The sequence below is a fragment of the Scyliorhinus canicula genome, chromosome 4 (genome assembly GCF_902713615.1).
Source record: "Scyliorhinus canicula chromosome 4, sScyCan1.1, whole genome shotgun sequence".
Lineage (NCBI taxonomy): Eukaryota > Metazoa > Chordata > Chondrichthyes > Carcharhiniformes > Scyliorhinidae > Scyliorhinus > Scyliorhinus canicula.
The window spans coordinates 146,150,771-146,165,190 of record NC_052149.1 but is presented as its reverse complement, the minus strand read 5'-3'; the positions used below and the strand labels follow the sequence as shown (position 1 = coordinate 146,165,190).

The 14,420-nt window shown below is 46.6% G+C and overlaps 1 protein-coding gene across 1 annotated transcript in view; it reads right to left on the bottom strand.

Moving 5' to 3' along the window:
* Positions 1-14,420, bottom strand: part of LOC119965065 — a 111,987-nt gene that overhangs the window by 58,787 nt on the left and 38,780 nt on the right. The window contains exons 8-10 of the mRNA XM_038795317.1: positions 14,040-14,130; positions 4,839-5,033; positions 1,952-2,093 (exon numbers count right to left, since the gene is read on the bottom strand). Of these exons, the coding sequence (XP_038651245.1) occupies positions 1,952-2,093; positions 4,839-5,033; positions 14,040-14,130 (428 nt within the window). The remainder of the gene's footprint in view (positions 1-1,951; positions 2,094-4,838; positions 5,034-14,039; positions 14,131-14,420) is intronic.

Sequence of the window (14,420 nt, the reverse complement as noted above, 5' to 3'; positions counted from 1 at the left end):
ACAAGAAAACCAGAGGAAAGCACGCAGACATGGGGAGGATGTCAAAAATCCACACAGACAGTTACCCAAGGCTGGAATTGTAGCTAGGTCCCTGGTGCTGTGTTGGCAGTGCTAACCACTGTGCCACCATGCCATCCCCCAAACCAAACTCTATGTGAACTAATACCAGCTCTGCACCAGAAGGAAATGAAGAAAACCTGTGATTAGGCCCAGAGGAAACAGCATCAAAGGCTCATTCGGGATTTGAAACCAGGACCTCTCACAAACTCCATGACTGAGATACCCAAAGGGGGAATCATACCCCGACAACCAACAAGCCGCCGGGGTCAGGGTTTCCGAATTGGACGCTTCAGGGGGCCTGGGTCTCTGAGTTGGGAGTGGTAGTGAGCAGGATGCTGTTTGTCGCAAGTAATTTGCTTCTCTTTAATCTACAGTGTTTAACGGTGGTTTTCCCGGAGTATGTGGTGTTGGCTGCCTCAGAGTAAACTAAAATAGCAGTTGGGACGTAAAGCAAGCAGGAACACTTTTCTGCTCATGTGCGATGGTCCGACTGTTTGCCTCAGATTTGTGGAAGGACCATATTTTGTTTATCTTTTTAAAAAATGTTTTCCAATTAAGGGACAATTTAGTGTGACAAATCCACCTACCCTGCACATCTTTGGTTTGTGAGGGTGAGACCCAAGCAGACACGGGGAGAATGTGCAAACACCACAGTGACCCGGGACCGGGATCGATCCCAGGTCCTCGGCACCGTGAGGCAGCAGTGCTAACCACTGAGCCACCATGCTGAATATATGTTCAAAATTTAAAAAAAATTAAATTTAGAGTACCCAATTGATTGTTTCCAATTAAGGGGCAATTTAGCGTGGCCAATTCACCTACCCTGCAAATCTTTGAGTTGTGGGGGCAAAACCCACACAAAGACGGGGAGAATGTGCAAACTCCACACGGACAGTGACCCAGAGCCGGGATCGAACCTGGGACCTCGGCGCCGTGAGGCAGCAGTGCTAATCACTGCCCATTTGCTGGAGATATTTTGTTTATCTTTAACCAATATTCTGCAAAAGCTTCCTGACCGCCATTTTGGATCCTCAGGAGACTGTCGTACCTGAAAAATAGTTGTTCTGCAGCCTAATTTCAGATTGATTATTTGCTGGACACCAGAGTCTCAATATTAATCCAGACAACGTGTTGGGGCAGACTGGGTGAGTGACGTGCCCACCCTGACTCGCTCACCTGAGGATCTGACCAATAATTATCCCTCAATCAACATCATTAAAACAAAAATCTCGTCACCATCGCTGATTGTGGAACTTGCTGTGCAGAAGCACTTTCTCTGATCCTCTATGTTATAACACCATTGGCTGTGCTGTGAGACATCCTCAGATCATGAAAGGAACTTGGAAAATATGTTCTGTCTCTTTCTGTTGTTCTCTCCTCCTTCCATAATGTCTGCACCAACCACTAAGGGTTCTTACTGCCTGGGATCCTTTCTCTTTGAAACCTTCATTTCTGCTCGAAGCATTCACCAAAGCATCAGTCATTCTGTGAGCCTTCCGTTCCTCACCCACTGCTGCATTCTTTCAATGCTCCCTGACAGAAATTATGAGCCTCCATTAATCACTGGCAATATTTTAGTTGCTGAAGCATCGTTAATTCATTCCCTTCCACTGGTAGGAAATCAAAAGGCAGTGGTTCTACTGCAAAGAACCTCCAGATTACTTAGTTTGACCCACGTTAGAAAGTTTAAATGTGATGTGACAGAAGCAAGCAGGCGTACTTTAACACTAATCAATCAATCAAAATAAAAAACAAAACTCCCCCGCCAAAAAGAATGACCAATCAATTTCCAGGACAGGAAACCGAACATCAGAACTCAATTCATGATTACACCAACTGCCTGCTTTTGATCTGTTAAAATGTAACAGTCCATCACCACATGATCGCTCACCCTTGTCCTATCTTGCTCTTGGGTTCTTTTTGAAGGCATCATCTTAAGAATACTGGAAAGCGAGTCATCAAAGCCCCAGAGGTAAATATTTCCATCATCAGCAGCAAGCACCAACAGATCCAATTCTTCCACAAACACAGACCTGCAATCCATAAATTTTCAATGAGATGTCTGACGACGATAAACATTCACAAAGACGCACAGACCATGACTTAGCCCATCACTCTGCCTCCTTTACATGGCTTCATTTTGTTTTTGACCACATTCTCCTTTTCAGTCCAACTCACAAAAGAGACCATTTGGAAGTATCAGCTTTGCTCAGTTGCTTTCCCTCTTGCGTCAGAGAATCTGCGCTTCTCTCTTTCTGGCCGCTTGTGCACCCTCCACATCCTTTGCTTTTTCATTGATGGTCATACTAGGTCCGAAGGGCAAGAATTTCCTCCCTAAATCTCTCCACTTCTCTTCACCCGTTAAGGTGCTCCATGAAACCAATCTTATTGGCCAAGTTTTGGATCACCCGTCCTAAAATTCTCATGTGGCTCAGTGCCAATTTTTGTCTGATCCTTAAAGGATATAAGTGCGATATAAATGATATTGTTGTAATTCCTCAGTTAGAAGCTTCCCCATTATGTACCTGGAGAAACAATCTAGGTTGACTCCTCAGTACATAGCGTGGGAATGATGCTCTTTTAGAGGTCCTGGACGGGCTTCTCCGACCCCGCACCGGCTCGGAGAATTGCCAGGGGGCCATGCGAATTGAGCCACGCCGCTCCGACGCCGGGACACGATTCACGATTCTCCGCAGAGCGGAGTACGCGGCCCCCTGCAATTCTCCGGCCCGGATGGGCCGAGTGGCCGTAAAAAAAAATGAGTCCCGCCGGAGCTGTTCAGACCTGCTCTGAGCCGGAGGGACCTCAGCGTTGAAGGGTCGGGTGGTGGCCTGTGGGGAAGGAGGGGGGGTCTGACCCCGGGGGAGGGGGGGTCCGACCCCGGGGGAGGGGGGGCCCTCCGATGTGTCCTGGCCCGCGATTGGGACCGATCGATCGGCGGGCCGACCTCTCTGTCTCCCAGCCTCCTTTCGTCCGCGCTGGCGCCTGTACTGCTGCGCCATGCTGGGTCGGGGCCGGCGCGGACAAGGGTGACACCGCGCATGCATGGAAATTGCTCCGGTGGGACGCGCATGCGTGCATCCACCGGCGCCCATTCCATGACCAGATCAGCAGCTGGAGCGGCGTGAACTGCTCCAGTGCCCTGCTGGCCCCTGTAGGGGCCAGAATTGCTGATCCTGGGGCCGTGTTGATGCCGTTGAGAAACGCACCGGCGTTTCCGACGGCGTCAGCACTTAGCCTCAGGATCAGAGAATCCTGCCCCCCTGTGTTTCAGAATGGGCATTCAACTGAGTCCCATTTCTGTTTGATTGAATGCAAAATACCCCACCACATTGCTTACACAAGAGCAGGGGAGTTCCTTTGTGTCATGAACCACAGTTCTTCCTCACCAAAAGTAACTGGTCATTCATCATATTTGTAGTTTGTGGGATCTTGCTTTATGAAAATTGGATCTGAAAATTTGCCTCTATCATAACACTTTAAAAATGTAAATAACCTTAGAACAAACTGAGAACAGAAGAGAACCATGTAATGGATGTTCCTTCTCAGCAAATTTTTAAAGTTTTTTTTTTAAATGCGAGGGCTTTGCATTCTGTTCATCTGCTCTGTATTTTACAGCTCTGCCAGACAGCCAGACAAGGAAGGGATGATAGGCATGTCCAGAGTCACCACCAATTCCCCATCAAATATAAGGCAAAGTTTGGACAGAACTGTAGTAATTGTCACTTGAAGATCAGCCTTACTGAACAACCAATCAACATTTAGCGTGGGCTGTCCCTCCAAGGGGAGGGGTTTTTCTATGTTAAAATTAGTGTACGATGGACTAACTTGAAGCATGCAGTCAATGAAGCAAGCTTGCAAATAAAGTTTGTTTGTTCAACTTAAGAAACCTCTGGGAGTACATCTTCACAATAACACAGATGATGAACTTGCATTAACATTGAGCCTTTCACAATCTCTGGAAATCCCAAAATACTTCCCAGCCAATGAAGTCTTTTTGAAAGATCATCATTGATGAAACATGAGAAACGAGGCAGCCACATTTGCACAGCAAGATCCCACAAACAGTCATGAAACAAGTCAACAAATAATCAGTTTTAGTGATGTTGGTTGATGAATACATATTGGCCAGGATACCAGGGAGAAGATCCAATGTTATTTTAAATAGTATGGTGGGGTCTTTCTCTTTCATGTTTCATGGCATGTGGGTATCGCTGGCTGGACCATTATTTTCTGCCCATCCCTTATTGCCCTTGAACTGAATGGTTTATTCGTCCATTTCACAGGGCAGCTAAGGGTCAAACACATTGTTGTGTATCTGGAGTGTAGGCTAGACCAGGTAAGTAAGGCAGATTTCCATCCCGAAAGAGCATCAGTGAACCAGATAGGTTTTTACAACAATCAACAATAGTTTCATGGTCATCATTAGACTTTTAATTCCAGATTTTTATTGAACTCAAATTTCACTATCTGCCATCGTGGGATTTGAACCCGGGTCCCCAAGGCATTGCCCTGGATGTCTCTGGATTACTCGTCCACTGACAGTACCACTATACCACCATCTCCATCTTTTAAAGTTAAATGGGCAAATGGGAACTCGGTTTACTATCTCATCCAATCAATCCACTTCCAACAGTGCAGCACTCCCTGAATGCTGCTCTGAAGTGTCATACGACATACACAAGTCTTTGGGCTGAATCTTGAACCCACAAATTCAAAGGCAGTTCTACTGACTTAGCCCAAGCTGACACTCACAGAGAGTACTGAACCCATTTTACCTGGTAAAGCTGGGTGATTCGGTGGTTTTATTGGATGTGATCACTCCAGAAGACTCCTTTTCCCTACTTCGGGCAATATCTGCAAGGTAATAGGCTGAACGACTTTTGGAGCGATTGGCATTCCATGCCACTTTGACGGTGCTGTACCTGTCCATTCCTTTGGTCTGTGATTCAAACATATTGAACACTTCGTGGCTGAAAGGGTGGTGGGGGGAGAGGGTGGAAACAAAACATTGCAGCAGTTGGTTAGTCATGGAAGTGTGGATTGTGCAAATGAATAAATGGGAAGTGAAGAGAAATTTCAGAATGAAACTGTGTTAGGATATCGGGCCATTCCCCTATTTATATTAGGATACTGGACAAGAAACCCCAACAATTTGCAATTTGTAAAACTGTGAGGAAAGGATACTTCACGCCTGGATTGATTCCGCTGCCAAACAGGGATCCTTTAGGCTGAATCAAACTGTATTTTTAACACAGTATTAACCTGAATAACATCACAGAAATAGGTCTACAATTAACAGTTAAACAGTTCTTAAACAAAAGGAAACATTTTAACTCATGTCCCACACCTTCTCTATAAATATTCCAACCAAGAAACCTAAGATAGTTCAAATGCCACTGATAAATAAAGTTAACTCACTATTGAACATGGATGTGAAAGTATTGGCTAAGTTGTTGGCGGGGAGGATGGAGGATTGTGTCCCAGGGGTGGTTGGAGAATATCAAACAGGCTTCGTGAAGGGCAGGCAGCTTGCGAGTAATATAAGTCGGCTGTTGAATGTGGTGATGAATCCATCGAGTGCTCTGGTACCGAAGGGGGTGGTGTCCATGGATGCGGAGAAAGCACTTGATTGGATGGAGTGCCGGTACTTGTTCGAAGTTTTGGGAAGGTTTGGGTTTGGGCCGAGATTTGTGGCATGGGTGCGGTGGCGCCAAGAGCGAGGGTGAGGACGAATGATATGAGCTCACGAAGCTTTGACTTACACAGGGGTACATGGCAGGGGTTCCCGCTGTCGCCGCTGCTGTTTGCGCTGGCCATAAAGCCATTGGCAATGGCTCTCTCACGGGGTCGGCAGAGTGGCAGGGGATAATGAGGGGACAGAGGGAGCTTCGGGTGTCGCTCTATGCCGATGACCTCTTGCTGTATGTTTCAGATCCGTTGGAGAGTATGGGAAGGATTAGATGCCTGTTGGGGAAGTTTGGAGGGTTCTCGGGATACAAGCTGAATGTAGGGAAAAGCGAGGTATTCCCGGTGAATGAGCTGGCACAGCGGGCTAATTTAGGGGGGATGCCATTTACAGTAGTGAGGGGAGGTTTAGGTACTTAGGGATTCAGGTAGTGAGGAAATGGATGGGGCTCCATACGTGGAACTTAACGAAGCTGGTGGAGGAGGCTAGGGAGGATCTTAAGAGGTCACAAAACCATGCTGCGTCTCACTAATACGTCCATTTGCTTCCAAATGGGAGTAGATCCTGTCTCGAAAAATCCTCTCCAGTAATTTCACTACCACTGACGTAAGGCTCACCGGCCTGTAGTTCCCTGGAGTATCCTTGCTACCCTTCTTAAACAAACGAACAACATTGGCTTTTCTCCAGTCCTCCGGGTCATCACCTGAAGACAGTGAGGATCCAAAGATTTTTGTCAAGGCCTCAGCAATTTCCTCTCTAGCTTCCTTCAGTATTCTGGGGTAGATCCCATCAGGCCCTGGGGACTTATCTACCTTAATATTTTTTGGATCTCAATGTGACCCAGCCCAGGCTATCTACACACCCTTCTCCAGACTCAACATGCACAAATTCCTTCTCTTTGGTGAATACTGATGCAAAGTCTTCATTTAGTACCTCGCCCATTTCCTCTGGCTCCGCACATAGATTCCCTTGCCTATCATTAAGTGGGCCAACCCTTTCCCTGGCTACCCTCTTGCTTTTTATGTATGTGTAAAAAGCCTTGGGATTTTCCTTAACCCTATTTGCCAATGACTTTTCGTGACCCCTTCTAGCCCTCCTGACCCCTTGCTTAAGTTCCTTCCTACTTTCCTTATATTCCACACTGGCTTTGTCTGTTCCCAGCCTTCTAGCCCTGACAAATGCCTCCTTTTTCTTTTTGACAAGGCCTACAACATCTCTCGTTATCCAAGGTTCCTAAAATTTGCCGTATTTATCCTTCTTCCTCACAGAAACATGCCGGTCCTGAATTCCTTCCAACTGACACTTGAAAGCCTCCCACATATCAGATTGATTTACCCTCAAACATCCGCCCCCAATCTAGGTTCTTCAGTTCCCGCCTAATATTGTTAGAATTAGCCTTCCCCCAATTAGCACATTCACCCTAAGACCACTCTTATCCTTGTCCACCAGCACTTAAAACTTACTGAATTGTGGTCACTGTTTCCGAAATGCTCCCCTACTGAAACTTCTACCACCTGGCCGGGCTCATTCCCCAGTACCAGGTCCAGTACAACCCCTTCTCTAGTTGGACTGTCTACATATTGTTTTAAGAGGCCCTCCTGGATGCTCCTTACAAACTCTGCCCCATCTAAGCACCTAGCACTAAGTGAGTCCCAGTCAATATTGGGGAAGTTGAAGTCTCTCATCACAACAACCCTGTTGTTTTTACTCTTTTCCAAAATCTGTCTACCTATCTGCTCCTCTATCTCCCGCTGGCTGTTGGGAGGCCTGTAGTAAACCCCCAACATTGTGACTGCACCCTTCTTATTCCTGATCTCTACCCATATAGCCTCGCTGCCCTCTGAGGTGTCCTCCAGTAGTACAGCTGTGATATTCTCCCTAACCAGTAGCGCAACTCCGCCACCCCTTTTACATCCCCCTCTATCCCGCCTGAAACATCTAAATCCTGGAACGTTTCACTGCCATTCCTGTCCTTCCCTCAACCAGGTCTCTGTAATGGCAACATCATAGTTACAAGTACTAATCCAAGCTCTAAGTTCATCTGCCTTACCCATAATACTTCTTGCATTAAAACATATGCACTTCAGGCCACCAGACCCGCTGTGTTCAGAAACATCTCCCTGTCTGCTCTACCTCAGAGCCATACTGGCCCTATTCCCTAGCTCTCCCTGAATGTTTCACCTTCTGACCTATTGCTCTGGTGCCCACCCCCCTGCCATACTAGTTTAAACCCTCCCGTGTGACACTAGCAAACCTCGCGGCCAGGATATTTATGCCTCTCCAGTTTAGATGCAACCCGTCCTTCTTATACAGGTCACACCTGCCCTGGAAGAGCTCCCACTGGTCCAGATAATGGAAACCCTCCCTCCTACACCAGTTGTTTAGCCACGTGTTTAGCTGCTCTATCTTCCTATTTCTAGCCTCACTGGCACGTGGCACAGGGAGTAATCCCGAGATTACAACGCTAGAGGTCCTGTCTTTTAACTTTCTGCCTAGCTCCCTGAACTCCTGTTGCAGGACCTCATGCCCCTTCCTGCCTGTGTCGTTAGTACCAATATGTACAATGACCTCTGCCTGTTTGCCCGCCCCCTTCAGGATACCCGCTACCCGTTCGGAGACATCCTGGAATCTGGCACCAGGGAAGCAACATACCATCCTGGAGTCTCTTTCACGTCCACAGAAGTGCCTAACTGTGCTCCTGACTATAGAGTGCCCTATGACTATTGATCTTCTGCACTTTGACCCTCCATTCTGAACATCAGAGCCAGCCATGGTGCCACTGCTCTGGCTGCTGCTGTTTTCGGAAGGCACAACAGAAATTCATCCCAAGGGAGAGGAAACATGCTAAGGAGGGCGATGAGGCAACCATGGCTGAGAAGGGAAGTCAAGGACAGTACTGAAACAAAAGACAAATAATATAATGTGGTGATGGTTAATGGGAAGCCAGAGGATTGGGAAGCCTTTAAAAGCAAACAGAGAACAACTAAAAAAGCAATAAGGGGGGATAAGATGAAATGTGAGTGTAAGCTGGCAAGTAATATAAAAGAAGTCTGCAGGAGTTTCTTTTCGATATATAAAAGGTAAGAGAGAGAGAGAGAAGATTGGACATTGGACCATTTGAAAATGAGACTGGAGAAGTAGTAATGGGAAACGCCAATGGCGAAACAGAACTTCTAGTGAGTCAGGAGGCAGAGGTGAGTGTCGTGGCCATCACTAAGGCGAAGGTGCTGGCGAAGCTGAAAGGTGTGAAGGTGGATAAATCACCCCAACCAGATGGACTACACCTCAGGGTACTGAAGGAGATAGCTGAGAAGATTGTGGAGGCATTGGTGGTGATCTTTCACTGGAAACAGAGAGGGTCACATCCCTCTAACACCCCTGTTTAAGAAGGGAAGGAGGCAGAAGACAGGAAATTGTAGGTCGATTAGCCTGACTTTGATCTTTGGTAAGATTTTAGAGTGGATTGTTTAGGATGAGATTGGAGAGGGACAGATTTGAGTGCCCTACCATTTAAGCTAGCTAGCAATAGGTTCAGGTATCAAGGTATTCAGGTGGCTTATGACTGGGCCACGATGTATGAATGGAATCTGGTTGGCTTTGTACAGGGGGTGGAGGGGGTTCTAAAGAAGTGGGATGCCGTCCCACTTTCATTAGCTGTGCAGGTGTAGACGGTCAAGATGCACATCCTGCCAAGATTTCTTTTTGTGTTTCAATCCCTTTCGATATTCCTGCCAAAGGCATCTTTTGGTTGTGTGAACAGGTTAATTTTGGCTTTCTTATGGGCTGGCAAGATACTGCGGATTTGGCGGGTGTTTCTACAAAGGAAGCGGCAGATGGGGGGGGGGGGGCTTGCACTCCCGAACTTACTGTATTATGACTGGGTGCCAAATGCAGATAACGTCTGGCAGTGGTGGGGGTCGGAGGGGGGAGCGGGGGGGGGGGGGGGGTCGGAGTGGGTGCAGGTGGAGGAGGCATTGTGTGTGGGGGTAAGTTTGAGGGCTCAGGCTGCGTCCCCGCTTCGGTTTGCCCCGGGGAGGTATACGGTCAGTCTGGTGGTGGCTTTATCCTTAAAGGATTGGAACCAGCTGAAGTGGTATTTTGGCGTGGGGCGTATGTCGGCGCTGGCCCTATCTGTGGGAATCACTGGTTTCCCCTGACAGAGTTGGATGCGACATATAGGCGGTGGCACATGGAAGGGGTGGAACGGGTGAGGGTCTATTTTGTGGAAGGAAGGTTTACAAGCTTGGGGAAATTGCAGGAAAAATGAGTTGCCAGCGTTTTTTTTGGGGGGGGGGGTGAGTTCAAATATTAACAGTTTTGAGACTTTGTGCGGAAAAAGGTTCCCTCGTTCCCTCAGTTTCCGGAGCACACTCTGTTGGACAGGTTGTTATCGCCAGATGTGTTGGGCGACCAGATGATCGCAGACATCTACAGACAGGGAAAGCAGCAATCGAGGAGGTAAAGCGGATGTGGGGGGAGGAGCTGGGCATGGAATTTGGATGGTGGTGTGTGAAGTGAGATTATGCACTGGGTAAATGCAATGTCGGCCTGTGGCAGGATGAGCTTGGTACAGTTCAAGGTGGTGCATAGGGCTTATATGACGTTGGCGTGGATAAGTGGGTTCTTTGTAGAGGTAGAGTATAAATGTGAGAGATGTGGAGGGGGGCTGAGAAAGCATGTCTGCATGTCCGTTATTGGTGGGGTTTTGGTGCTCGATATTTGAAACATTATCGAAAATAATGGTGTGGAGATGTCTTTGAGCCCTCTGGTGGTGATCTTTGGGGTGTTGGAACTGCAGGCACTGTTGGAAGGGAGGGGGCTGATGTCGTGGCTCTTCGCACACTGATCCCCGGGGCCGAATTCTATTGCAGTGGAGGTTGGTGGAGCCACTGAAGGTTTTGGTGTGGATGGGGGGATGTTGCAGGATTCCTTAATTTGGAGAAGATTAAGTTTGCCCTTCGAGGCTCAGAGGGGGCAGTTCTTGGTGAGCTGGAGGCTGTTCGTGTCCCTGTTTGAGGACCAGTTTGTTGCCAGTGGGTGGGGAGGAGGTGGTAAGGGAGGGTTATGGGGAGAAAAAGGGGTGAAAATGTCAAATTATGGGAATTGTTATGTTTTTGTTTGATTATGTGTTCATGTTTATGTATGCCCTGGTTTGAATAAAATTCTATATTTTTAAATTAAGGATGAAATTGCGGAGTACTTGGAAATGCATGATAAAACAGGACTGAGTCAGCGTGGCTTCGTCAAGGGGAGATCACGTCTGACAAATCTGTTAGAATTCTTTGAGGAGGGAACGAGGAAGTTAAACAAAGGAGAACCAGTGGACGTAATCTATTTGGATTTCCAAAGGCCTTTGACAAGGTGCCGTACAGGAAGCTGCTAAATAAGATAAGAGCCCCTAGTGTTAGGGGCAAGGTACTGGCATGGATAGAAGATTGGCTGACTGGCAAAAGGAGAGGGTGGGGATAAAGAGGTATTTTTCAGGAATGGCAGCTTGTGACGAATGGTGTTCCGCAGGCGTCAGTGTTGGAACCACAACTATTCACAATATACACTAACAACCTGGAAGAAGGAACTGAGGGCATTGTTGCTAAGTTTGCAGATGATACAAAGATATGTAGATGGACAGGTGAGGTTTCAGAAGCAGGGAGGCTGCAGAAGAACTTGGACGGCTAGGAGAGTGGCAAAGAAGTGGCAGATGGAATGCAATGTGGAAAAGTGTGAGGTTATGCACTTTGGTAGTACGAAATGAGACATAGACCATTTTCCGAATCGGAAAAGTTTCAGAAATCTGATGGACAAAGGGACGTAGTTTAGGATTCCTGCAAGGATAACATGCAGGTACAGTTGGCAGTTAGGAAGACAAATGCAATGTTAGCATTCATTTTGAGAAGGTTAGACTGCAAGAGTAGGGATACATTAACGGCGTTCAAAAGGCATCTTGAAAAATACATGGATAGGATGGGTATAGAGGGATATGGCACTAGGAAGTGCTGAGAGTTTTGGCCAAGGTTGGTATCATAACGGGTACAGGCTTGGATTGCCGAAGACCTGTTCCTGTGTTGTATTGATCATTGTTCTTTATGTACTGCTGCAGCTGTATAAGGCTCTGGTCAGACCCCATTTGGAATATTGTGAACAGTTTTGGACCCCGTATCTGAACAAGAATATGTTGCCCTTGGAGGGGTTCTAGAGGATGTTCACAAGAATGATTTCGGAAATTAAGGATTTGTCATATGAATAGCGGTTGAGGATTCTGGGTATGTACTCCATAAGACCATAAGACATAGGAGCAGAATTAGGCCACTTGGCCCATCGAGTCTGCTCCGCCATTCAATCATGGCTGATATTTTCTTATCCCCATTCTCCTGCCTTCTCCCCATAACCCCTGATCCCCTTATTCATCAAGAACTTATCTCTGTCTTAAAGGCATTCAGTGAATTGGCCTCCACAGCCTTCTGCGGTAAAGTATTCGACTTCTGCGGTAAAGAGTTCCACAGATTCGCCACCTTCTGGCTGAAAAAATTCTTCCTCATCTCAGTTTTAAAGGATCGTCCCCTTAATCTGAGACGGTGTCTTCTGGTTCTAGTTTTTCCTCTTCATGTCCACTCTATCTAGGCCTCGCAGTATCTTGTACGTTTCAATAAGATCCCCTCTCATCCTTCTAAACCAACGAGTATAGACCCGGAATCCTCAAATGTTCCTCATACGACAAGTTCTTCATTCCAGGGATCATTCTTGTGAACCTCCTCTGGACCCTTTCCAAGGCCAGCACATCCTTCCTTAGATATGGGGCCCAAAACTTCTCACAATACTCCAAATGGGGGTCTGACCAGAGCCTTATACAGCCTCAGAAGTACATCTCTGGTCTTGTATTCTCGCCCTCTTGACATGACTGCCAACATTAGATTTGCCTTCTTAACTGCCAACTGAACCTGCACATTAACCTTAAGAGAATCGTTAACAAGGACTCCCAAGTCCCTTTGTGCTTCTGCTTTCCGAAGCATTTCCCCATTTAAAAAATAGTCTATGCCTAGATTCCTCCTTCCAAAGTGCATAACCTCACACTTTTCCACATTGTATTTCATTTGCCACTTCATTGCCCACTCTCCTAGCTTGTCCAAGTCCTTCTGCAGCCCCCTTGCTTCCTCAATACTACCTGTCCCTCTACAGATCTTTGTATCATCTGCAAACTTAGCAACAGTGCCTTCAGTACCTTCTTCCAGATCATTAATGTATATTGTAAAAAGTTGGAGTCCCTGCACAGACCCCTGAGGCACACCACTAGTCACCAGCTGCCATCCTGAAAAAGACCCCTTATCCCCACTCTTTGCCTTCTGCCAGTCAGCCAATCCTCTATCCATGCCAGGATCTTACCCGTAACACCATGGGCTTTTAACTAATTTAACAGTCTCCTCTGCAGCACCTTGTCAAAGGCCTTCTGGAAATCTAAATAAATCACGTTCATTGATTCTCCTTTGTCTAACTTGCTTGTTACCTCCTCAAAGAACTCTAACAGATTTGTCAGACATGACCTCCCTTTGACAAAGCCGTGCTGACTCAGTCCTATTTTACCATGCACTTCCAAGTGCTCCACGATCTCATCTTGAATAAGGTTTAGAAGGATGAAGGTTGGATCTTATTGAAACTTACAGTATACTGAGAGGCCTAGATAGAGTGGACATGGAGATGGTGTTTCCACTAGTAGGGGAGACTAGAACATGAGCACATATCCTCAGACTGAAGGGACGATCCTTTAAAACTGGGATGAGGGTGAATGTCTTCAGCCGGAGGATGGTGAATCTGTGGAACTCATTGCCGCAGAAAGCTGTGGAGACCAAATCACTGAGTGTCTTTAAGACAGAGATAGATAGGTTTGAGATTAATAAGAAGATTGGGGGTTACAGGAAGAAAGCAGGAGATTAGGGATGAGAAGCATATTTGACATGATTGAGTGGCGGAGCAGACTCGATGGCCTGAATGGTAGAATTCTACTCCTATATCTTTTGGTTTTATGGTCTTAACGCAGGTTTTAAATAAAATTACTGCAGCAGATATAAAATACAATATATATAATTTCTTACATTCATCACATCTGCAGGGTGCAAGCCTGGATAAAATAACTGCCTTAATAATCCATGGAAGGAACTGCATAACAATAGGAGGCCCAGAGAATCAGTGGTCTGGTGTCAAGGATGTACGTACATACCGACAATTTCTAACAACCCCAGCCAACAACTTCAGAAGGGGTAATTGACAAAATAAAAAGTCTTTCAGCGTGAGCTCTGACCTGTACAGGAAGTAAGATGACTGTTGCCTTTCCCATTTTATAATTGTCCCGTCATTGTGTCCACCGAAAAGCAGTATTGGCTCCTTCTGGGCTAAGGAGGAAAGGGCACATGGTCTGATGAAGACAATAATTTTGTTCATTTGAATTCACTGAAGAGAGCAGAACCGGCCTCAGTGGGTAAATGTTCTACCCAGTGTGATGTGGCACTGAGCCAGGATCCCAGGAAACACAGAATGAGTTGGTCTCCACTGGCAACAAGGGTGTTACAGCAGGAAACAAGGAGAACAGACAGCAAGTTATTTTTATATAGCACATTTAATGCAATAAAACATCTCAAGGCACAATGCAGGAGCATTCTCAAAGAAAATACGATACTGAGGG